General features: G+C 35.3%; 1 protein-coding gene across 1 annotated transcript in view; it reads left to right on the top strand.

The window, feature by feature from the left end:
* The window catches only part of Pif1 (Pif1 DNA helicase), an 81,382-nt gene extending 57,609 nt beyond the window's left edge, over positions 1-23,773 (top strand). Inside the window, exons 7-10 of the mRNA XM_081756373.1 lie at positions 8,740-8,879; positions 10,430-10,618; positions 20,970-21,115; positions 23,081-23,773. Coding sequence (XP_081612499.1) covers positions 8,740-8,879; positions 10,430-10,618; positions 20,970-21,115; positions 23,081-23,266 — 661 coding nt within the window. The 3' untranslated portion in view covers positions 23,267-23,773. The remainder of the gene's footprint in view (positions 1-8,739; positions 8,880-10,429; positions 10,619-20,969; positions 21,116-23,080) is intronic.
* Positions 23,774-25,070: the final 1,297 nt, after the last annotated feature.

Raw genomic sequence — 25,070 nt, 5'->3', positions numbered from 1 at the left:
AAGCTATAAGACCGAAAGAAAATTATTATATTTTCTGTATTTATTTTAAAATATATGCTACAAATATAACGTGACTTACACGACATAAATTTGTGACTTACACGACAAGTCTAACATCAAGTCTTCGTTTAATTACACTTTCAAAATCTTTTGGCGGATAGAGTGGCACTAATGATTTAGAGAGATAAAAGGAAGTTAACAGTTGTTATATTCGAGCAAAATTTGTCAAATTCTAATTTATGTCTGTGATCGACGTCTGTTAATGCAACATAGGCCTAATCTTTCTGTTGCGGCCAATAAAATTCTTTATCTTGATTGTAATGGCGAAGAAATGTTACATACAGTTGTTCTGATTCTTTTCTCCACATTTAACAAATATTTAATAGTTCTTTTTCGGCGAAGTGTAATAATATCCTGTCTCCAGTAGAGTATTCTTCGCTGCGTTTATTCCCTTCACATGCGCTAATGAACAGTTCTGGAATGAAATCGAACTTCCTTCGTGGTGAAGAAATATCTTAGATGAGACAACATTCAATAGTATACGCTGAAACACAATGAAAGTAGTGCTGGTTTCGTGTTTTTGGAATATTACATATTTCTTTCTTAATGAAGTTTCCATTGGCTCATCAACTGAAATTTTTGAAGTAATACTCTTTACTGCAGTATATTACATTTATGTTCGGGCATAACTTGCGTGCTCTCTCAATAAATTCTAAAACAGATTGAGGATCAATTTGTCTTTGAGAGCCTTTTCCATAGTTCGTAGCCAATACATTTCAACTTTCTGCAATGGTATTGAACAAAGTGAATAATGTTGTGCACCATCATCCGACTGATAATTCACATTGTTGATCGGAAAACCCGGATGACACCCTTCAAAATCTTCCATAAGTGTAGACTTGAAATAAGCAAATGGAAACATATCTTGATGCATACAATCAGATATAATTACGCACGAATCATGTTCTGTGGTTTCCTTTTCTTCAGGAAAATATATTATTGCAGTTTATGTAGTACAACTGTGTGATATCCAGTGACCGGTTTGTATCTTTTCTTGGTACATAAAACAGTAATTTCCACTAAAAATCCATTTGATGTAATATGATTCTTTTTAACTTTATCTATTTCCGCTTCCATTCAGCTTCTGAACTAGGCACATCTGAAAATGCAATAGAAAAGACAAGTGTTACATATTTGACATGTCCTAATTTCATAATCTTAAAAAAACTTTGTTGTGACTTACATATTTTCGTTTGAGTAAGCATGTTTTCTACCAAGGAAGCGTGACAGAGTAGTAGCGTGCTAGATTTGGCTCGGTAGGTTGCGGGTTTAAAACATAGCTGGTAATCCTGACTGAGGTGTTCCTCATTCACACCAGGCAAATGCCGAGATGATATACTTTCAATAGATCTGAACGAATCCTTTCCCACATGCCCACCTCCGTCCTAAAGGTGCCTAATAGATGCCTAAAGGCAATAAATACCAATTTAGAAGCATGTTTCCAAAACAACGAAAGAGTACGAGAAAACCAATAATGGTATTAAAAGTAGTTGGGCTAGAAACTTCGGAACCACATATGCCGGCATTGTTCCAGAGACAGTAGATACTTCCTGTCACGTTTTTAAAACTTCTTTCTAGATCACATTGATTCATATTGTTTAACTTTTCATTCATTTGTTACATTTATAGTCCACTCAAGTTCATTTTACATCCATTGCTTTTATCCTCCTTATCTTTCATTCTCTTACACTAAAGATGGCACTTAATACATTAATTGAGTTATCAATCCACTATTTATACGTTTTACTGCAGTTAGCTACTATTGGCAGTGTGGTAACACTGCAACAAAATGTGACTTACACGACACGCATAATGTGACTTACACGACAGGGAAAGAAATGTGACTTACACGACATATTATATTTTGTATTTAAAAAAGTTACACGTATTATTTCAAGACTTTCTGCACGGCCTTTGATTACCGTCTGTCCAAATGAAGAAAATTTGGAATAACAGCTTTTTTGTTTAATTATGTATATAAATACATAAACTTATTTATGTTTTCTTGTGACTTACACGACAGCCTAGTTGAATAAATCAATTATTATAATTTTCATGCTATTATTAAATTATGTGCAAAACAATGTCACTGATGTAAACACAAACATTACCTTAATAAATGCCATGCGCGATCTTCACTTACCTACAGGAATTAGCAGGAAAAAACTTTGTGTTAAAATCCAAACGTAGGTACGATATTCTGCGACATGAAAGTGGCAATATTTTACCTCCTGCAGAGCCATCTACAAATCAATGTTGGTATCATCTTGTTCATGTATGAAAAATTCAGCTTTCTTAAAAAATAATTTTAATACTTATGTAGGCTAAGGTGAAACTTCAAATTTTTCCTTCGTAGGGTCACTTACCGCGGAATTGACCATATATATATTTCTCTTCGTCGCGTAATCCTAAAGCCCGCGCGGTATGTGGACGTGCCTTATCGTGGTGCAATATGAAGTTCTTCAAATACGGCCTCTTTGTTTTTTGTACGGGCCGGCGCAGAATCTCGATGACTACTTGGTAGCACATTGCATTCGCCGTTTGCCCGGAGAGATAATTTGTTGATACATCATGCCTCTTCAATCCCAAAATTCAACTAACATTATCTTACCTCCTCTCTTTTGGTTCCGCACTTTCTTCTTGCGAGGCGACTTTCATATGCTGCTTTCATGTTTTGTAAGCAGGTCAATGTCATAGATCCCATGTTGAGTCGGCAGCTATGATTCGATACAGAATGTGAGGATCATCTTCCATACGTTTCTTCCACTGGGTGCAAACATCCACTCGCTACTGCATCTGTTCTGCTGTAAGAAAATGCGGTACTCATGCGGAGCAAACCTTCCTCATTTTCAAATAATCACGCAAAATTCGGTTAATGGGTCCTTCGATATGCCCAAATGTGCACTTAGTGCTCTCACAGACATATGCCTATCATCATGAATAATTGCTTTAACAGTGTCCACTAGCGTCTCGTTAATCACAGACAGCCTTTGTCCAGTATGCGCAAGCAAAACGCCATCTTTGAACAAATTGTGCTTCTATACACTGTGGCTTTACTTAGTCTGTGTTGATTGGCAAATAACACTTGAAACATTGCACATGTTTCCGCTGCACTTTTCCTTAAACCCCAACAAAATTTTATGACGTCGCTCTCCATGTTGAATACTTATCGCGAAAAGCAATGTTATGTACAAAAGCTGGGAGAGGTAAACAAAAAACGTTCCAGCTAAATGATCACAGCTGCTCACTAACGTGGTTTTGAAACGTGACAACTTGTTACGGATACAGAATCAGTCATCTTAAACGATGAGACTAGTGCCGAGACCATAGGCAATGTTGCCAAGTCAGAAAAAAAATTCTCTTACCTTCTCTGTGACAGCCTTTGTATATACAAATAAAAGTGGCGGGGCAAATAAAAGTGGCCCGGACGAGTGCATACGATTGGATGTGAATGTATGCATGAAACCACACCACCTGTTCAGATCTTAGTGCGAGCTGTGTCAGTGTGAGTTGAGCAGTGCACAGGTAAAGATGGTACTCACAGTGCAACAAAGGGTGTCCGTTGTGGAAAGTTATGTGAAAACAAATTCGTGGAAGGAGTGTGGTCAGTTGTTTGCTCATGAATTTCATGGTGTCAAAGTGCCAGCAAAGAGTACAATGCAATGATTAGCCAGATAATAGTGTCAGACAGGATGTGTTTTGAACAAGGTAAAAAACATTCCAAAACGTGTCCGAACACCTGAAATTGTGGTCATTTTCTTTCATGTGGTCGTTCAAGAGATGAATGGCAAGTTTAGTGAGCTATTTCTTTTCCTTTGTACCCTGGAAAGTCTATTCTCCGGGCCACTTTTACTTGCCCCACCCTGTATATATATATATATATATATATATATATATATATATACAGGGCGCAAAATTTCCGGTCGCCATTGGCGACTAGAAATTTAGAGCTGGCGACCAGGGTTCAGTAGGAAAGGTTTCTGCTTAAATTCACAGGGCTGTGCAGTTTGTGTTTCATACGAAAATTGTTGTTACTGAAAGAAAACACGGAGTGTAAAGTCTTCACAACGGACATGGAAAGTGAAGTCTACACAACGTTGTAATTCGCCCCTCCTTTCCCACCCACCCACATTTTGTGCAGTTTTACCTGTGAGTACTTCTTCATGTGAGAGAGGCTTCAGAAGTCTCAACAGAGTTCAGACTGCCTACAGGAATTCACTGAAGACTAACACACTGAATGATTTACTAACAGTTTCCATTAATGGCCCTTCAATTAAGGACTTTGATCCGAAAACTGAGCAAGGTTCTGGAACACAGGTCCCCCTTCCCATTTAGCCGTAATAAAGACAGAAAAAACGTTCCTTGCGGAGCTCTAACCCGCCTTCACTCGCTGACGCTCGATCGGCAATGCTATCCCAGACAGCATGTTTGCTTGCCGCAAGCTTGCCTACCGCTTTTATTTGATTTTATTTCGCTTTGGCTTATACACAAAGGCTTATTTCTGCTTAGCGCAAGCTGTAGTGCGGGCAACCCACGCTTCACTTGCGAGACGCTTTTCTTTAGATTGAAGTAAAAAGCCAGCGCGCGTTCGATTTTCAGTTGTTCTCAAAAACCACGTGACGCTGACCTCTTAACTTTCGGCGACAAGGTATAGTGTTCGCGTTGTTAGCGTCTTGTTAGCATTCAGCTTGAATAAAGGACAAACTTAATTATTTTTTTTTTAAATTGTGCCGTCTAGTACTCTAGTCCTACGTACCTATAATGTCGCTCTTTATTTCCTCATATTTCGGTAACCATGAGGCATAACGAATTGTAGTATTTATGTATAAAGCATAAATGTGAACATAGATGGCAGCAGGTTTGAGCCTACTTATTTCGCAAAAGAATACAGAACTGTTGCAGATATTTTAATATGAACTTCTAGTTTCGCTTACAGTATAAACTTTATTTGAACGCTGTGTTTCAAGTACAAACATTTTTCTGCGTTTTTATATAAAAAGGTAGAAATTTCAAATACTCGCGGATAATATAACAACATATTAGATATTTGTAAAAAGAAACGCCGCGTTGCTTGTCACAACTAAAACGTAATAATTATATTTATTTTGATGTTTTGCAGAAGCGGCTCGGAGACTTGGGTGTTTTCACGGTTGTGCATTTGCTTCAATGATTGGGAGGTTGAGGGAACAATATATTGTAGCATAGATTTAGTCACACGGTTAAATTATGCTGATTTCATACTGTTTTATCTAAATTCGCTTACTGCAAGCTTCCATATAAATTGTTTGGCGTGTGTTTCGCTCGCAATAAGCTTATTAAAGCTTGCCATTGATGAGAATACGCTTATAATTAGCTTGCGTTTGAGATAATTTGACTTGTGTTTAACTTGTGAAGACAAGCTTGCCCAAGCCTTGCCCAGATGTAACTAACTAGCTTGCAGCAAGCTAATTGGCTTGCTTAGTATAGCTTGCGGCAAGCTAATTGACCTTGCGACAGCAAGTTTGTGGCAACTTGCAGCAAGTTTAAATTGCTGTCTGGGATGTAAATTAAATATTAATCTTTGGTACAAAAAGAAACCAACCTAACTACTAACCTATATGGGAGACCTGTGTTCTAGATCCTTCCCCGAAACTGGTACTTTAGTGCAGAGAGAGAGAGCGATACACAAACGTGAAATCTTAAAGTATGATATGAAAACAAACATATGAATTGACTAATTCAAAATTGACTATCCTGAATCTAATTGTCTGGGGCATTACTGCTGTGTCGCTGCACCAATTTGAAAATCGAAAAAAAAAGTTCCAAAATTTAGTGCATCCGGTTACATTTGGTTGGATTGCATTAAGTTACGTTAGATTGCGTTATTTGACGTGCAGTTTTACTATACGGATCCATAGTATAAGTAGGAATAGTTGTAGTAGTAGTAGTAGTAGGAAATGGTAGAAGCCCCGCCAGGGGTGGTTGGGTTCTGTTCTCGACATGAAATGAGCAAACTAAAGACTTCCCCATTTTTTTCTGTACATGTTACAATCTATGGATCGTTATAGTAAAACAAATGTACCTCTGCGCGAAATAGTCCATCCAGCTCCACATACAGTGCCACTTACAACATCGAAAACAACCAACGAATACAGCCACTTCATTATCTTTTATGATTCCCCTTACCTGACTTCCACTCATTCTTCCTCACGAACTTAAATAAATACTCCAATTGACCTGGTAAAATTGGTCCGGCGATACAGCAGTTAACCCATCTGGTTTTGGAATTTTACACCCTGATGTAATCTCTTTCTTTGTCAAACCAAAGGGCGTGTGGAGGATAGGGGGCTCTCATAATTTGTACGTGAGAGATGCTGGCGACCATCATTTTTGTAGTGGTGAGTGCATCTAACTTGGAAATTTTGCGCCCTGCATATATATATATGTATCATACATGATCGATGAATCTTATCCGATGGTGACCAAAATTAACATGGTAGAGTTTTAGGAATTCAGGCGTATACGATACGTCTGCTGCATGAAAAGTAGGCCCATAGGCCAACTTCGTTATGATTCAAGATACGAAGAAATAGTAAAGGAAGAAATGTTGTTGAAAGTAGGTGATTTTTAGTCTAAAGTGATGGAAATTTTCCCAATTACAGTAGCGTTTGGGCGCCCCATGTAAAATTGAAAAGCAATGTTGCCATTTCAGCAGGCTGTTTCCTTAGGCCTTCACCATAACAATAATACAGCATTACTGAAAAAAGGATTTGAAGTGATATTAGATTCTCTCACACAACAATGTGTTCGTTCACTGTGCCATTTTTGCGTGCTCTTACGCTCCGTTCTAACTTACTTTTTCATTTAACACTAGCTGAACCTGCAGTGTATACATGCGCATCATTGACATATGAGCATGAATCTCCTTGTCATTCCTCACAACATCTGTACATGTCCCTTTACAGACACAAGTGAAGAACGTTTTGAAAAAATCGTCAAGTAGAGATTGTTTGATTATTTTCTCAATATCTCGCACCGTTGCAAGATTTGAGTCTACTTCCGGTTGGAGTTTCTAATTCATGTATGATCAGTGTTTTCTTTCCTCTTGCATGCAGTATATAATAAGCAAGTACATTACACACACAATTAATTATAATGTCAGTGATATATGGTGTTTATTGAGCAAAACACTCCAAACAATAAAGATTCATTTTGGAGAAGAGTCGAGAAATGGTTATCCTTCGTTTTTCATTATCATGTGACCATGAAACAAACGCCGTAGAGATATACTAACCCCGTATATAAATATGTGGTGTTGGAATGTATAACTTGCAGGATGTTGTTTTTTAAAAATTTCAGTGCTTCCAGTGTACCCCTAAAAATGTAATAAAGAAATAACAGTCATTTTTTTAAAAAAATATTCAATTAGAACTGAATAATCTACACACAATTTGCAATCGACCAGTGAAATCGGCATCTTTCTAGAGCCTATGGTTCCCGAGAACTCACTGTCGACAGGATTGGCCACAAACATATAAACTTTTCTTGACACAAACATATAAAGAGCTTAGGGTTCACAAGTGGAGCTTAGCAGTTTAATATATAGATAAGCGCCTTACCAGTGTGGAGCCCAAACGGCTTATGGATTCCACCATTTTTGATTGAAAACTACATACTTCCAACATTTTTTTTTTTTTTTAAATTTGTTCATAACACAGTTGGCCTATGACCCCGAACTTTTGATACATCCGGTATTATGATTAGCATATCTTCAAGTCGCAAGTTATTAGCCATTGAAATTGGGGTTTGGACTTAGCGAAACGAAATGTGCTCTCGATGAAACCAATCAGAAATTGATGAACTTCATATGTTGGTAGATTTCGACGAACATATTAAATCTTATAATATGTAGGCCTTTGTTGACTATTAAATTTGAACTTGGAAGTTAGTGAAATTTTCGCAAAAATGTCTCTAAAACGCGAACGATTAAATTCATCTTATTTTGATCAGACATTTGGCTTGGCGGTACAATTTCACGAGATTAGTACACATATGAATATTTTTGTGTGCAGACCTTTGATTTCCAAACTTATTTTGGGGGCATCAAATTTAGATTTTTGACTTAACGAAGTTAATAAATTTCACTATAAATCAAGAGGCCGCAGTGGCTCAGTGGTAGAGCGTTCACCGGTGGTGTATGGGATCCTTGGTTCAATCCCAGCCCGCGCCAAGTGAGCTTTGTGGTGAACAAACACCGTGTGCGTGAGTTTTCCCTGGGTTCTCCCATTTTCTTCATTCCACCATTTCATTCATTTCTCATCATCACCGTCTCCTTTAGCGTAGCCAGCATAACCGTGGGACGCAAAACTTAGATTTTTCACTATGAATCAATTAGGTATAGAACATAAGCAGTGTACAGAGACAAGCCGAACAATGAAAATGCAATTGTGAAATGAAGAAAACTTCTTTAAAGATTGTCCATCAAAATAGATCTACAGATGAGCAATAATGCACGTCCATACGTACGAAAATAACATATATTGACTAGTCTTTCATTGCATTGTACGCTAAAAGTAAAGTTTTGATATAATCAAATTGAATCTTTTTAGATTTTGTTAAACTGACTTGTCCAGTATAGTTTAGCTTTTGTTTCTATTGTAGTTTCATTTCATACTGAAACTTATCGTTGCTTTTGATCAGGTGTACTCCAGAAATTCAAGAAAAATTAACCAGCACATTCTCCAATAGTTTGGATGAAGGGGGTATTTTGGCTACAAGGCTATGCAGTCACATGCAGGATGTAAATCACATTAACAGCACGAAGTTGGAAAGCTTGACAGGTAAGTGTTTATATTTTGATTTTTTAAAATATTAAATTAGCACGCTGTTCTTTTGTGGTGCAAACGAACAGTGGCACAGCCGTTTTTACTTCTTAACAGCGTAAAGGAAACTGAAGTGATAACGCTTAAACTTACCAAAACCGAAGACAATGGTGCCATCTATCGGCTTGCGAGCGCAGAAAGCCGTACAGCTAATCTACAGACGATTAGAACATGAGTGCGCATACTTATGGACACTCTCGTACTGCAACCGGAAATTGAACCTTGGACCACGTCCACAGTAAGCACGTTAAGTTAACCACTCAGTCGTTAGGAAGCACTTTTAATTAAGTGAGAGATTATCATAAGACATGTTTAATCATGCTGGTAATTAACGATCACTAACAGTATTCGTCTTTTATGTTGTTTATTCTAGCTTTGGAAATATTCGACAGTATTATTAAAACAAAAAATGACCAAAATACTAAATATATATTAACTAGGATGAATTACTCGCTTCTCTGGGTTAAAATAAGAAAATTAGTAATATACTCCGCAAGGATCTTATAAAACAGAGGATCTGCCCTTATAACAAAATCTTGAAGCCATACGTCACAGTTTCACCACCCCTACTCTGCCCACTCCGCCCAATACGATCGCAATATTTTGAACCAACAATCATGGCGGAAACGAAAGTAGCCAATCAGACGATGATAGAAACGAGAGTAGCCAATCAGACGTGCCGATGCTCGGTTGTTTTTTGGCTTCACCGATTTAATAGGATGAAGATACATATGGGCAGATCCTCTATTTATAACATCCTTGATACTCCGCTAGTCAGTCACTTTTTACTATTACTGAAGCACTCTCTGATATCGGCCATTTTCGATCGTTTATATATATATATCTCCCCTTCCATCTCCATCAAGTTACAGAGCTGACTTTGGATTTAAACGGCATCGAAAGTTTCACTGTTCATCTCAGCAACCTCGAAAACAATGGATTCAGCACTAATATCAGTCATTTCCGATCATTTATATATATATATATCTTCCATCTCCATTTTCCCCAAGTTACGGAGCTGAATTTGGATTTAAACGGCATCAAAAATGTCACTGTTCATCTCAGCAACTCAAAAAACTATGCATTTGGCACTAATATTGGTCATTTTCGATCATTTTATATCTCTGTTCGCTCTCCCTCCCCCAAGCTGCGGGGCTGAATTTGGATTTAAACGGCATCGGAAGTGTCACTGTTCACCTCAGCGACACTGAAAACTATGGATTCGGCACTAATATTGGTCATTACCGATCATTTTTATATATCTTTCACCTCCACCTCCCCTAAGTTGCGGGGCTGAATTTGGCCTAAAGGGCATAGTCGTTGGACTGAATTTCATTTTTTCGAACCCGGGACCTCCCGATTGCAAAGTAAGCATTGTAACCCTAGTCTAGGCTCGCTCAATTCGTATATTTATGACTATTATATATTTCATGTACGCTCACTACTAGAATTTATCTTAATAAAGTACTATGAAAATTCAGATATACAAGCTACCATTGTATTTTCAGGTGCAAGTAAAAGTTTTATAGCCATGGACAGTGATCCAGAGTTAGTGAAGCATATCGACCAACATACGCCTGTGGATAAAAAGCTTGTCTTAAAGGTTGGAGCCCAAGTAATGCTGATGAAGAATATCGAAGTGTCCGAAGGTCTTGTCAATGGAGCAAGAGGAGTTGTAACGCGTTTTGATAAAGAGGGTAAATTTTAAGTTTTATCTTTTCAACACAGACTCTTTTACTGTAATATTTCATGTTTCAATTTGCTTTCACAAACTGTTTTCAGAATCAGATTTAAAACTCTACTACGTCGGATTTGCCTCCGATCAAGTCCATAATTTAGCTGAGCAAGTTTACAACAATGAGTAACACATTACAATAATTAATCCTACTATATGTCTGATGAGTTAGTGCATTTGTTTTGTGGAGTCGGTGCTTTGTGTTTACGCGGTGTTATTGGGTGAAGGGCTGTTGGGAAGGGACACTTGAGTGGTTATTAAAATATAATAACAGTAAAGTCCATAGATATGGTCAATTTCTCATTCTGTTCGAAATTCTTTCTTAACAACACTGCCATAGTCGGACGTTTGTTGTATGTTTTCTCGTTAATACGTTTTCTGACTTTCCTTATCTTTAATTTGTTTACTCCTTAACACTTTGATTGCCGCGTTGGGCCAATAGGCCTACGAGCGAACTTTTCCCCCTGTACCACGTTAGTTCCATAGGATCAACATTCTAATATTGATTTTATGGCCCTATCCTCCGCCGTTGGCTCACAACTGAAGTCAGTTATTCGTGCTGCCGGACCAACACAACGTATAAAAATACACCGAAACTATTGGCTTCTGAGAAAGTTCTATTTCGTATTAATTTTATAAGGGTGGGGAAATCAATTTCAATGTTTTCAATTATATCTCTAGGCGTCTTGGACTCAACGAGTAAATTTTGGCCGGCAGTTAATGTGTTAAATCCCTTCTTTCGGAAATGTAAGTAAAAAGTGCAATACCCTCTTTTATTATATTATTTATGAGCCAGTACAAACATAGCTATTGTAAGTTGCACATCTAGCACATGTCTTTGGAACCCACCGGGACAAGAAATGCAGGAAGTTATGACGTCACACTTGACCTATCCGTTGCCATAAACACATTTTGCACTTTTAGTGGAAGGATTCATAGTTGGAAAGAGACTTCTTGTAAAATTGATTGTTTATGTTGAAAAAAAGCGCTATGTAGAAAAAAAAATCAATTTCTTCATGTAAGAAGCAACAATTTTACACTAACACCAAAAGTGCAAAATATACTTATAAAGTGATTCGTTCTTCATGTGAGTGACTGAACTTGAGCAAGGCCACAGCTTAAATCGCAGAAACCGTCCAGTAAAAATTAAAGACGCAATCAACGGAATTAGCCTTTCCACTCATAATTTTAACAACTTGATTAAAAGTGCGTAAATTTCAGTCTAAGTAAATGTATAAAGGATATACAATCAATCCAATTATTTAAAAGAAACAGTCTAAGTTATTTGTAAATATGAAATGCGAAAAGTAGGAATATGATAACTACTTCACAATATAGGTCCACAGTGGCTTGGTGGTAGAGTGTTCACCTCTAGTGCAAAGAGCCCTTGGTTCGATCCCAGCTCGCGCCAAGTGAGCTTTGTGGTGGAACAAACACTGTGTATGGGGGTTTCCTCGGGGTTATCCCGTTTCCTACACTTTTTTCATTCCACCATTTCATTATTTCTCATCATTACCGTCTCCTTTAGCCTGCCATCATAATCGTGGGACGTAAAACTTTAAGATTTCATTTTTATTTCACAATATCAACACTTATTCCCATAATGTGAAATTGTACTTGTTTGGACAATCGAATTCTTATTTTTCACCTTTTAATCGTCATAAACCCGGCAACTTCAATTTTGGAAACGATGGACTATATCAATTCCTATGTTACGATTAGAGATACAAAAAAGCCGGCTTTTTAGGGAAAAGAAACGAGAATTTTGTAAATTTTGGCTTTTTTCATTTTCATGATTTTTCTATCTAAATAGCTTTCTTATAGTATACTCTATAGTTTAATAAGATTTCATGACCTAAATGCCATATTTCGCTCTGGAATTCACCATTATGATGGATGGAGCACATGTTTTATGAATTAAAGTAAATAAAGTGTGTAGTATTTGAGAGCAATTTCAGAGACTGCTAAACTTTAACTTTTGAGTTACCGACCTTTTTTTTTTCCTAGATCATCTCATTTTTAGTCATCCGTGTTTTATTTCTTACGTCATCCGAATCGTAAGCTTAGTAATGCCTTCTAGCACATAGTTAAACTTACGTTTTTCTATATATCCGTCAGAGCGCAGTTGCACATTTCTTTTATACTGTAGCTGTGCAATGATTTAGCAATAATCTTCCGGATACAACTCTGAATACAAATTTATACAAATAATCAGGAGCGGATTTAGAAACGTATTTTGGGAGGTGTTTCTCTGATTAATGTTTAGTTTTTCTAAAAATTCCTCATTTTTATTTGGGAGGAGCTTGAAGTTTGTGAGTACGGGCCTAACAAATATTTCGTTTCGTTTGTGTATTCAGCAATAATCTTCCGGATACAACCTTGAAGACTATTTTATACTGATAATCAGTGGCGGATTTTGAAAAGTATTTTGGGAGGGTTTTTTGTTATTAATGTTTAATTTTCTAAAAATTCCTAATTTTTTATTGAGGAGAGCTTGAAGTTTATGAGTAAAGGCATAACTAATATTTAGTTTGTTTTAGAAATTCTGTAATTTCGGGGTACAGGCTTCAATCCGAAAGACATCCCCACCCTAACCCCCTTCGCAAATCCGTCACTGCTGGTAATTAGTAATAACAACGATTTTAAAATGATAAGAAAAGAAGTCGGCCAGGACTCACAATACACGCACTATCTCTACATTCACAGATGGAATTAAGAAAAACTTTTTGTCAAAATGGTCGAATGACGGGTTGAAACCCGGATTTCCCGATAGAAGCGCAAAAGCTAGCCACTCACTTATGTTTGTTGTGCAGTTGTTATGTTTTACCTATGGCCTATGGAATCGAAAGGTTCAGTTCCGCGTTCACAAAAGCCCTCCATTGACTTTTATCCTTACCAAATTCGATCCATTTTCTACACTGTATTCCTATTTCTGCGAGATCCATCTTAATATTATCCTCCCATCTGCGCCTAGGTTTTTCTAATGGACGTTTTCCGATTGGTCTTCCAGTCAAGACTTTGAAAGCGTTCCTACCTTCTTCCCTTCTGGCTGCATGACCTGCCCACCTGAGCCTCCTAGACTAGATGACCCTAACAATGTTTGGTATACTGTATAAATTATGTAGTTTCTCGTTATGAAGTCTCCCATTTCCCATTCCCGTTCCTCTTGTGTCTGAATATTCATCTCAGGATTTTATTTTCAAATATTTTCAGTCTGCGTTCTTTCCTCAGTGTAAGCGACCATGTTCCACAGCCATAAAGCACAACAGGCATGATTATTATTTTATATATTGTAAGCTTTAAATTTCTCGACAGAATTCGCGACAACAAAATATGAACTGAATAATAACACGAATTTTCTGATTTCAGTCGACATTTAATTTCTTCGTGGATAAGATTTTGGTCTGGTAACATTGATCCCAGATATTTGAAGGTATCCACTTTGTCGAAATTATTATTTGATGTTTTAACGCATTCATTATTTGCCGTATTACGATCCTGGTGAACTTCCATGTATTTAGTTTTCTCTGCATTTACTTCTAAATCAGTGTCGCTGCAAGCGTTTAATAAGATCTCTGCATTTCTTTCTATTGTTCTCCTATTAGATTTAAATCAGCATACGCCATTGGTGAATAATATTCAGATCTAGGTCCTGGTTATTATCTTTAATTTTCCTTATAGCGTAGTCCGGAACAAAGCTGAATTATAATGGCAATAACGCATCTGTTTGTTTCAGACTATTCTCGATGTGGAAGCTCGCATTTTTGTACTCGGATTTTACTCTGGGATTCATTTAAACACATTTTAATTATCTAACTAGCTTTTTCGATATTCCAAATTCTGTAAGAATGTTGTACAATGTTTTCCTCCTAACCGAGTCGTAAGCCTTTCTAAATCAATAAACAGTTGATGTACTGGGTAATATATTCCGATTTCTTTTCGAGTATTTGTCGAATGGTAAATATCTGGTCGATATTTGATCAATTTCGCCTAAATCTACACTAATAATCTCCAATAATTTCATCTGCGTATGGGATCAATCTTGTTAAGAGAAATGCCTCAATAATTATTACAATCAATTTTGTCTCCTTTCTTGTGAATTGGAACAGTGATTGGTTCTTTCCACTCGTCTTAAATGTATTTCATAGCTTTTCTTTTTTGTAAAAAAAAAAAAAAAAAAAAAAAAAAAAAAAAAAAAAAAACGTAACGATATGTTAAATTCCTCTTGTTAAAAATTCAGAAATCGTCAGGACTGGGTGAACCGTGATAGTGGTTATATATTCTAAAGCCTAGGAAACCACAAGGTCAGATGAACAGTCTATTACGCATATGATTCATGAACAGAAGATTCGGTACTTTCCCGATTCTGAACAAGTTTAAGGAACAGTCAGTGCATTACAGAATTCTGAACTTTACCGATTTTGCGAATTCAAAGCACCTGATAAGTGGTAACAGATTATTACGTATGTGATCAATCAATGAAAAATTTGTTTGAAATATTCATACAATGTATATGACAATTAAAACTTAACTGAAAAATTTCAAGAATGTACAGAACCACCCGAAACGAAGCTCTTGATGTGCAGCCTTTAAGAGTATTATATAAATGTATTTCTCTCATGTTTTACTTTATTTTGTTTCAAAAAGAGGGTGTGTGATATTTTGAAGTAAAAATACTACATACAATTTTGCTAGTTATTTGTGTATTTTTTTTTAAAAAAAAGTACTCACTTCTGTATATAAGAGGTTAAAAAATTATTATACAGGGTGTTTCAAAATAACACCGACAACGTTTGGGAAGTGATTCATGACACCAAGGTAAGACGAAAAGTATAGACCAACCTGGATGCACAGATGCTTCCTTTCAGAGTTACAGGCTGCCAAACATGAAATAATTAATTTTAATCGTCCATAGCTCTAATACTATGGGACCTATCGTAGTCGGATCAAGACTTCACTTAGGAACTAATATGTGCCCTATCCAAATATCCATGTTTCAGAATCCTGCAGTACTTCCGCAACTATTTTTATAAAGGTAGTTGGTGAGAGTACTTCAAATTATATGCCCATAGCCAAACTCCCTCTATAAAAATTGTTGCGTGAATACCTTAGGATTCTGAAACATGTATTTTTGGATAGTGCACATATTAGTTTCTAAGTGAAGTCTTGACCCGACTACGGTAGGTTCCATAGTTTTGGAGCTATAGACCTTTAAATTTAATTTTTTTCAAGTTTCTGGCAGCCTATAACTCCGAAAGGAAGCATTTGTGCACCCAGGTTCGTCTATACTTTGTCTTATCTTGGTGTCAGGAATCACCTCCCAAACGTTGTCGGTGTTGTTTTGAAACACCTTGTATATATTGGTTAATCCTTTGGAATTCATAATGTAAATATGTTAAGAATTATTTTAAAAAATCTTTTCGAAATTCATGGTTTATTTTAGAGATTTCATATTATCTGCATCAACCACTAATTAATTGAGCTCTATGTTGTAAAAAAACAAAACAAAGTCTGCTTTATCAATTTAAAGCACAATTTTTTAAAAAGCCCAAAATTTCCCAAGCAAAAAAGCGAAGCAGAAAAAACCTTTTTTTTAAAAAAAAAAAAGCCAGTTTTTTCCGAGCTACGTTTCTAGTTACAATGCTTTTGGTAAAATTAAGAAATACAAATAATTCAGTAACTCTGTGACGTATTAAACTCAGAAGTTCATAACCACACACACAAAGACTCACCATTGACTATTGTCCTCCCATCTGCACCTAGTTCTTCCTAAATGGTCTTTTTCGGATAGGGCTTCCAATCAAAATGTTGAAAGTATTCCTACTTTCTTCCATTCTGTCTACATGTCCTACTCACCCTAGCCTCCTAAACTTGATGATCCTAACAATGTTTGGTAAACTGCATAAATTACGCAGTTCCTTGTTATAAAGTTTTCGCCATTACATTTTCCAGTCCCTCTTGCGTCCGAATATTCGTCTCAGGATTTTATTCTCAAATATTTTCAGTCTGCGTTTTTTCCTTAAAGTAAGCAACCATGTTTCAGAACCATACAGCACAACAGACATAATTCTCATTTTATTTAAATTTCAGATTCTTGGATAGTATTCGTGAAGACAAGAGATTTTGGACTGAATAGTAACACGAATTCCCTGATTTCAATTCAACATTTAATTTCTTCGCAGATGTGGTTTTCGTTTGTTGATATTAATCCGAGATATTTGGAAGTATTTTTTTTCGTAGAAAGTATTATTTGATATTTTAACTTATCCATAATTTGCAGTATTACAATCACGTCGGATTGCCATGTACTTAGTTTTCTCGGCATTTATTTCTAAACTCACGTTCTTGTAGGCATTTAATAAAACCTTTACAATTCTTTCTATTCTTATATCTTCCCTATCAGATTTACATCATCAACATACGCCATAACCTGGTGAGTACTATTCAGCTGTAGACCCTGGTTTCTATCTTTGATTTTTGATGTAACGTACTCCAGTACAAAGTTGAATAATAATGGCGATAATTCATCTTCATATCCCAGTCCATTCTCGACATGAAAGCTCGTGAACAAGCATTTTCGTACTTACTTTACTGTAGGATTAATTTAAACACATCTTAATCAATCTACCTAGAGCGTTTTTTCGATATACCAAAGTCAGTAAAAATGTACAATATTTCCTTCCTAACCGAGTCGTAAGCCTTTCTAAAATCAGTAAATAATTGATGTAGTATAATTTGTGGAAAATCTTGATTACTACCGAGTTCATTCTAAATAATATGTATAAAGTGTGGGAAATCAGGATTACCAATTTCCTTTGGGTGATTTCGCGTTCTTTTTGTAACTTGCTACTTCCATAAGTTCGTTTTACGAAATACTCTTTTATACATTTACTCTGCCTGCCCGTGTGTACTATGGGAGACGAAATCTCAAGAACTACTGGATGGCTCACAATCAATTTTGACCAGGATGTAGTGAATAAAAATGTAGAAATCAAGGTCGTTGATAGAGGTGATACGTCCACCGAAAGTGATAGAAATCTATCACTTCCGGTTTTAACGTTGATCACTATAAAGGAAATGCGGTAACAGATACCGAAAAACGCTTTGCTGCATCCAAAGAATATTGTAAGGATCCCTACCTTTCAGTGCGAGTACATGTTATTTATGCAACACGTGCTATTGTTTACAAGCATCAGTACAGCGGACGATACACATAAAACCAGGAAGACACGAAGCCAGCAAGACGAGAACCGAGGAGGAACGAGCCATCAGAAATGGCCTACAAAAATGGACCCGAAGAGGGCAGAAGTATCAGTTGAACACTGATCACTTAACCTACACTTGCTCCTGAGGTTGCCCTGCGTGAAGAAGTACTACCTTGCCTAAATCCCCAGAGGCTGTCATGAGCTAAGGAGGTTACCAAAATTCCATATCCTGAAGTTGCTGCAAAACGCCCTGGAGCCTGCAATGAGCTAAAGGGTTCCCGTATAAAACATATCCTTCCTTCATCTCACTTGTTGTAAGGAAGATTTTAAGATATTCTCTTTGTAGATACAAAGTCTATCTTTTGTAATATTTTTATAAAATAAGGGCTAAAATCTCGGACTGTTATTGTCTCTATTTAACAGGAAATTACAATGTACTTCATGTCCATTTTTAACACTTCTAAAATCAGGAGTGATAGAAATACAGTGGAGTCTCGTTAATTCGAACAGACGTCTATTGCCCTTGAAAACTGTATTGAAAACAATAGTAAAAAATCGTGAATAAATCGAACTTTTGAACCTATGTTTTGGATAATTCGAATTAAATACAGTTTTTTTTTTTTTTTTTTTTTTTTTATGTTGGACAGATGTAAACAGAGAAATACAGTTTTAACGTGTTTTCAGTTATCCAGATGCAGCCATAGGGAAGAGTAATACAAAAGATATATAGAAAATCTATGTAATGATAAAGATGAAGGTGAGGTGGGGAAGAAGTAAAGATAGAGAACGTGTGCCAATTTCATCTTGTTTCAGAATTGGTTAAAAATTTAAGATGAATTGTTGATAAAGTCGACCAAATGTTATTAATATCATATTCCACGCAATATATGAAATTCAAGATTTATTGACCGTACAAAAACAATCAAATTTAAGCAAATGAGGTTTACGACTTCTTAAAAGTGAGAACAAAATATTCAAATTGTTAGTGGTGTTTAATTGTTTGGGCTATTCAATGTATGTTGTAGTATTGTACGTAAATATATTTTCCATTATACACGTAGTTTGTATATGTGGAGTCAATGTCGTTTGTTAGTTTACGGTATTCGATCACAGAAATAATAAGCTGCTTTAAAGATGAAATCTACACCATATGAATATGGTTTTGATGCATAGTACTTTGGTTTGTTTGTTGTTATATATGTGAAAATTAATGTTGTTGGATAATTCGAAGTTTTTTCGTGTCCCCTTGAACTTCGAATTAAAAAGAGTCCGCTGTACACTAAAACTTATGATTTCAATATTTATCTACGTAGAGCATAAACGATAAGAAATACCGAGATGCAGTTTTTGAAAATCAATTTAACGTTCTAAGAATAGGCACCATCTTCTCCCTTAGTCCTTTATTTCAACTAGAAGTAGCAGAAATCATCCACTTCCGTTTTCACTGCTATAAACCATTGTTGAACTTTTAGAAAATTCAAACTTCAATTTTCACGTTTGTACATTGGAACAAAACAAACTCCTTCACCCTCTATGCACTGTGACACTGTTGGTCTGTATTGTGTTGTATCTGACATCCGTGGATTACCATTGAATATTGAATGAACATAAATTGAGTATAAAATGAAAATGTTATATTTTAGTGTTGCCAATTTATTTTGTCTGCTTAATATTCTGTGAATATCATCGAGGCTTATAGCTTCTTGTATCAGGTTAAGTACGAATTTCTTGCCAGCTTGCATGTAGTTCTGACCTTTTTGGTAAAATACCTAAAGTACACACTAAAATTGTATTTAGTTTCCACCTTCTTTGTTAATTACCTCAAATTCAGACCAAAATTGTATTTAGTCCTCATCTTCTTGGTTAATTATCTAAAATTCACACCAAAATTGTATTTAGTTCTCGTCTTCTTGGTTATTTATCCAAAATTCACACTAAAATTGTATTTAGTTCTCATCTTCTTGGTTAATTATCTAAAATTCACGCGAAATTTGTATTTAGTTCCGACCTTCTTTGTCACTTACCCCAGTTTCACACCAAAATTGTATTTAGTTCTCATCTTCTTGGCTAATTATCTAAAATTCACGAGAAATTTGTATTTAGTTTCCACATTGTTTGTCACTTACCTCAAACTCACACTAAAATTGAGAAAAACTTGAATTATTTGTTTTATTTCTTAACCTCCGCTACTAGAATGTACTTATCACTTAATGTATGTAAACTCGGTGCGAACTCGAAAAGGAACACATCTCTAAGTTAAAATAGTTTCATTTTATACGAGTATAAGTTGTGCAAAAAATGAAATCAATATATTTAGTAATTTTGTATACTTTGAACTACAACGTATCATATAGGTGATTGTTTTGTATTTCTTTTCTTTAATAGAAAAAAATAATCTAAATTGTGGTTGAAATGCATGAACAAGTACAAGTTAAGAGAAAAGAAGTTTTGATACAATTTATACTTTTACATACTCTAAATTATGAAAAAGAACCCGGACAACAGTAGAAATCGCTGTCGCAGTGTTAAGTCTATCGTGCAGTGTTTAGGTGTTTAGATTATCGTTTCTTACCTTGGTTCTATCATGCGTGTAGACTAGTCTGGATAGTTTTTTACTAAACTCCCGTAGCATTGCCCTATACTTGCATAATACTCGTATCTCTTTATTGACAGCTCTCTCTCTCTCTCTTGAAAAAAAAACAAAAACAAAAAAATTATAAGTCATTAGAATTCTATACAAATATGGTAGAAATTTGTCACCTGTTTCAATCTTACATTATCCTAAAATAAATTATAAATAAAAAGATAAAACTCTATTAGAAGAAGATAGATTATTCTTTGGCCATTCAAATATCAACGAAAATTTCGAAGGAATTAGTTGGTTGAAAGCAACAAAATGTATATTAAAATATCGCCATCTTAGTGTTAAAAGTAAGTAAATGTTGAAAATGATGTCAGGTCCTTTAAGTTAATGTTGAAAATGTTGATTCTTTAAAAAATATAATGAAATAATCATTGTAAATGTCCAAACATCCTATAACGTTCTGCAAATTGGTTAGTAGTATTGTTATATATAGAACAAACTTTATATTGTTTGTATCCCTTCAGGTCTTCCCGTGGTAAGATTTCGCTCAAACTTTGAGGCTACCATTAAATATGAAAAATGGTCGGTGAAAACAGCGGGAGGCTTAACATTGACAAGAAGGCAGATTCCACTTCGATTGGCATGGGCATTCTCTATTCATAAATCTCAGGTATGTTGTAAGGTTCTTGGTATGTTTTATAATGTATGTGATTTATTTATTTATTTTACATATTGCGTTTGATGAAAGGAGAATATAACAATATAGTTTTTCAATGTTAAGAACATATATCAAAACACACCATGGGTCATTAGTCGTCTGATAGTAGGAATTATTTAGTTCTTAGTTGACTATAGTAGTAGAGTAACTGATTGACGTGAACTGTGCATTATCGTGTGGTTTATTACAATACGTAATCGGTGATAATTGTGCTGTAAGAAGTGATTTTATAAAGGACTTGCTGAAAGGCGTGTTCCTCGCACGGATAGGATAAGTTTATGGAAAGTATCTGGTAGAACGTTTTAACAGAACTCTTAAACAAAACATGTGGAAAAAATTTAGTACTCAAGGAAATTATAAATGGATAGATATATTATAAGAATTGTTTAATAAGTATAATAATAACGTACATAGTACAGTAGGTATAAAGCCTGTAGAAGTTAATAAGAAAAAATAATTCTTTTTAAATTCGTTCTGGCAATGCTCTTGGAGCATTCTCAATTGCTTTTTAATTAAGGACGAAGAGAAAACATGAATATTGTATATGTTACTATATTGTATGTATAACTATGTATAAGCAGTCGAAATTTTAAAAAAATAAATAAATCAAGTTACGCATATGTTACTAATAAAATGTTTCCTCGTTAATATAAGTAGTTAGTAAGATATTTAAGAAGTACTATCGCATGTGCCATTCTTTTTATCTTCGTCTAGAAGAAAGGGAATTCACGATTTATTCTTTTTTAATAATGACAGTTATAAATATGTTACGTATTGACACAGGTAAACTGCTCCAGCGACTTGTAGTATTTACTGTGAAAGATGTGAGAAATATACCGGAGCTATGACTGGATATAGAAAGCCAGAAATTATCTGATAATCTTTTGTGCCTTGTTGGTGAAAATCTGTTAATATAAGAATCTACAAGCGAGATATAACTGTTCTATCGTTTTTTTTTTTTTTTTTTTTTTTTTTTTTTTTTTTTTTTTTTTTTTGTCATCTATAACAGTTTATTTAAAATTATGTGAGATGTTCACTGTAATTTAACTTGAGAAAAAATAAAAAATGAAATGAAATCTTTAAGTTTTACGTCCTACGCTATGCCGGCTAGGGTAAAGGAGATGGTGATGATAAATGAATGAAATGGTGGAATAAATAAGTGGTAGGAAACAGGGGAGCCCCGAGAAAACCCACGCACAGTGTTTGTCCACCAGAAAGTTCAGTTGGTGCGAACTGGGATCGGACCTAAGACCCCATGCACTAGAGGAGGACACTTTACCACTGAGCCAACGCAACCCTCTGAAAATAAATAGAATGCAAGGATTTAACACTTCTTGTAAGCGGTTTGATTGATTACAAGGAAGATCAGAATTAGTTGAGTCATAATAGTCAAGATGTGAAAACACGAGTTGAGTTGAATTTGAGTTTAACGTCCCGTTCAGCAGCGAGGCTGTATGAGACGTGGATCTACTGATTAACGTGGATTCCGAAGCACATGAGCTCCCGCTGAGAATCAAACCCGCCTCTCTGCGCCAAAGGCGCTTATGCGAACGAGTACTTTGACGAGTTTGACCTTCAGAGATATCGGTAAGAATTTTTAGTCTTTTTAATGTATACAAAGCATCAAATGCTTTTTTTTTCCTCGAACTATTTATTTTACCTGATTAGGAGAAGAAAGTGGATCAAGAAAACTGTGAATCTGTGCTCCACTTATTACTAAAATAGTCCTTGTAACATGATGAGAAGAATTGATATACGAAACAAAATTATTTGAGATCAGAGAACATATGCCAGTAGCAATCAGAAAACTTCCAGAATTTTATGACAATACATAAAAGCAAGTTTATTCGTGTGAAATTACCTGTTTTGTCTATATTTTTTTTATTGTTTGTTTATTTATTTGATTTGTTGTTTCAGGGTTTGACACTTGATTGTGTAGAGGTATCGTTGTCAAGAGTGTTTGAAGCTGGTCAGGCGTATGTGGCACTTTCAAGAGCTCGTAATCTACGCTCTTTACGAGTGTTGGACTTCGATCCGAAGCGAGTGTGGGCTGACCGAAAAGTCCTTGAGTTTTACAAGAACCTTCAAAATCGGTTTCTTTGATCTTAGTGAATTTTTAGAGCATGTTTTATTTCGTTATTATTTCATACATATATAAGTAATAATAGGAATTAGTATATACAGTGACAGTGTAGTGAGCACTAAAAATAATATTTATTAAACAGAATTAATTTATATTCTGTTGTTGGATGTTCTGTTGAAGAGTTTGATACTATGATATTTTTGAGTATGAGAACTGTAGTTGCTACATTTAAAAAACATTTTTCATTTTGTTTATACATAATTGTAAAAACGGACCTTTCGACATTTTTTAAATATGTTCGGAATATAACTAAGAAGTAACTGCGAATTGCATAATAGGTTCTTTTTATCATTGTCATTGTTGCTGCAATTGTGGCTGTGATTTTTCTTCACTTGTGGCTGTGATAATGAACTTTTCATAATTTTTATGTACATGGTATGTACTAATTTTTAAATGTAATTATTGATACCATTATTATATACTGTACAGTATTTCCAAATTGGACACCTATGTTTTCTTCGAAAATCGTTTAATATTCAAAGTTCAAAGTAGAGAAGTTGGGGTTTCCTTAATAATACAGTAAAACGTAACTAACATACGTGATCATTTTTGGTTCCACATAATGTGACCGAATATTATCAAGGGGCAGCAACTAGAAATACACGACCGGATTGTAAGAAGAAGAAGAAGAAGAAAAAAAACAGTATCACGTAACAGTTTTAAGACAATAACTGTGTCTTCATCAGACTTTTAATATTCAAAGTCCAAAGTAGAGAAGTTCGGGTTTCCTTAATAATACAGTAAAACGTAACTAACATACGGTGGTTATTTTTGGTTCCACATAATGTGACCGAATTGAACGATTATGTCTGGATTCTGAATGGTTATGCAAATATGCTGCCCAATTGATCCGATGGCCCAGTTAGAAAGGTGGTTAACCTAATGTGTGTTAGACTGCTTTTTCATTATAACGAGTGTGATTTGGAAACTCAGTGTTTCTCCATTGGATCTGAAGATTTGTAAAGAAGAATTACATCAATATATTTCTTGTAAAGACTCAATATGAAATTTTATGCTTATAAATCCATAGCTAAAGTTCTAAAGAAAACAACAAGAATATATTATTTTCCACTTAAAACCACAAAAGAAATAATTTTTATTATCTGACATAGTGCTATACTGTACCTGAGTCAATTAAGGAATTTATATTTCGTTTGACAGGATTAAGTTTTCTCTAAAGCAGTGATCACCAAACCGTCGATCGCGAGCTCGGGGGGACATTTTCGGCAGATCGCATTAAACGCTCCGGTTGGTTAATTTCATATTTACTAGAAATGTAAGTTTATAGGCAATAAACAAATGTAAGATTTTATTTTTTTTTTATTTTATTTATTTTTTTTTTTTTTTTTTTTTTTAGAAGCTCACCAGTAGGATTTAAACACGGTACGGTAGCATCATAAGTTTGCCGACCACTGCTCTAGAGGCATGAATACGCCACTGTCACACTATACATATATATTTTACTATATGTATAACTATGATAATTAGTGTAACTGATTGCCGCACTCAATCTCGGCCCGCTGTACACAATAGATTAAAATCATGGTTAATTACACGTAAGAGCTTTTTAATTATTTACTTGCAACATTTTTTATTCATTTATTTTTAAGTTGACCCTCCAACCACCTCAAGCTTCATTCTGTAGATTGTATTAAATTACTTCAGAACTTCGTCAAACACAAAAATCTCATATGTAACAGCATCTATAAGCATCGTGATGCACTGAAACATTGAGGGTTTATCAGGAATTGACATCGTGCCCTG

This window comes from Thermobia domestica, chromosome 4 (genome assembly GCF_964235325.1).
Source record: "Thermobia domestica chromosome 4, izTheDome1.hap1.1, whole genome shotgun sequence".
In the NCBI taxonomy this organism is placed as follows: Eukaryota; Metazoa; Arthropoda; class Insecta; order Zygentoma; family Lepismatidae; genus Thermobia; species Thermobia domestica.
The sequence above is the reverse complement of the archived record's forward strand: the minus strand, read 5'-3'. Positions and strand labels throughout refer to the sequence as shown.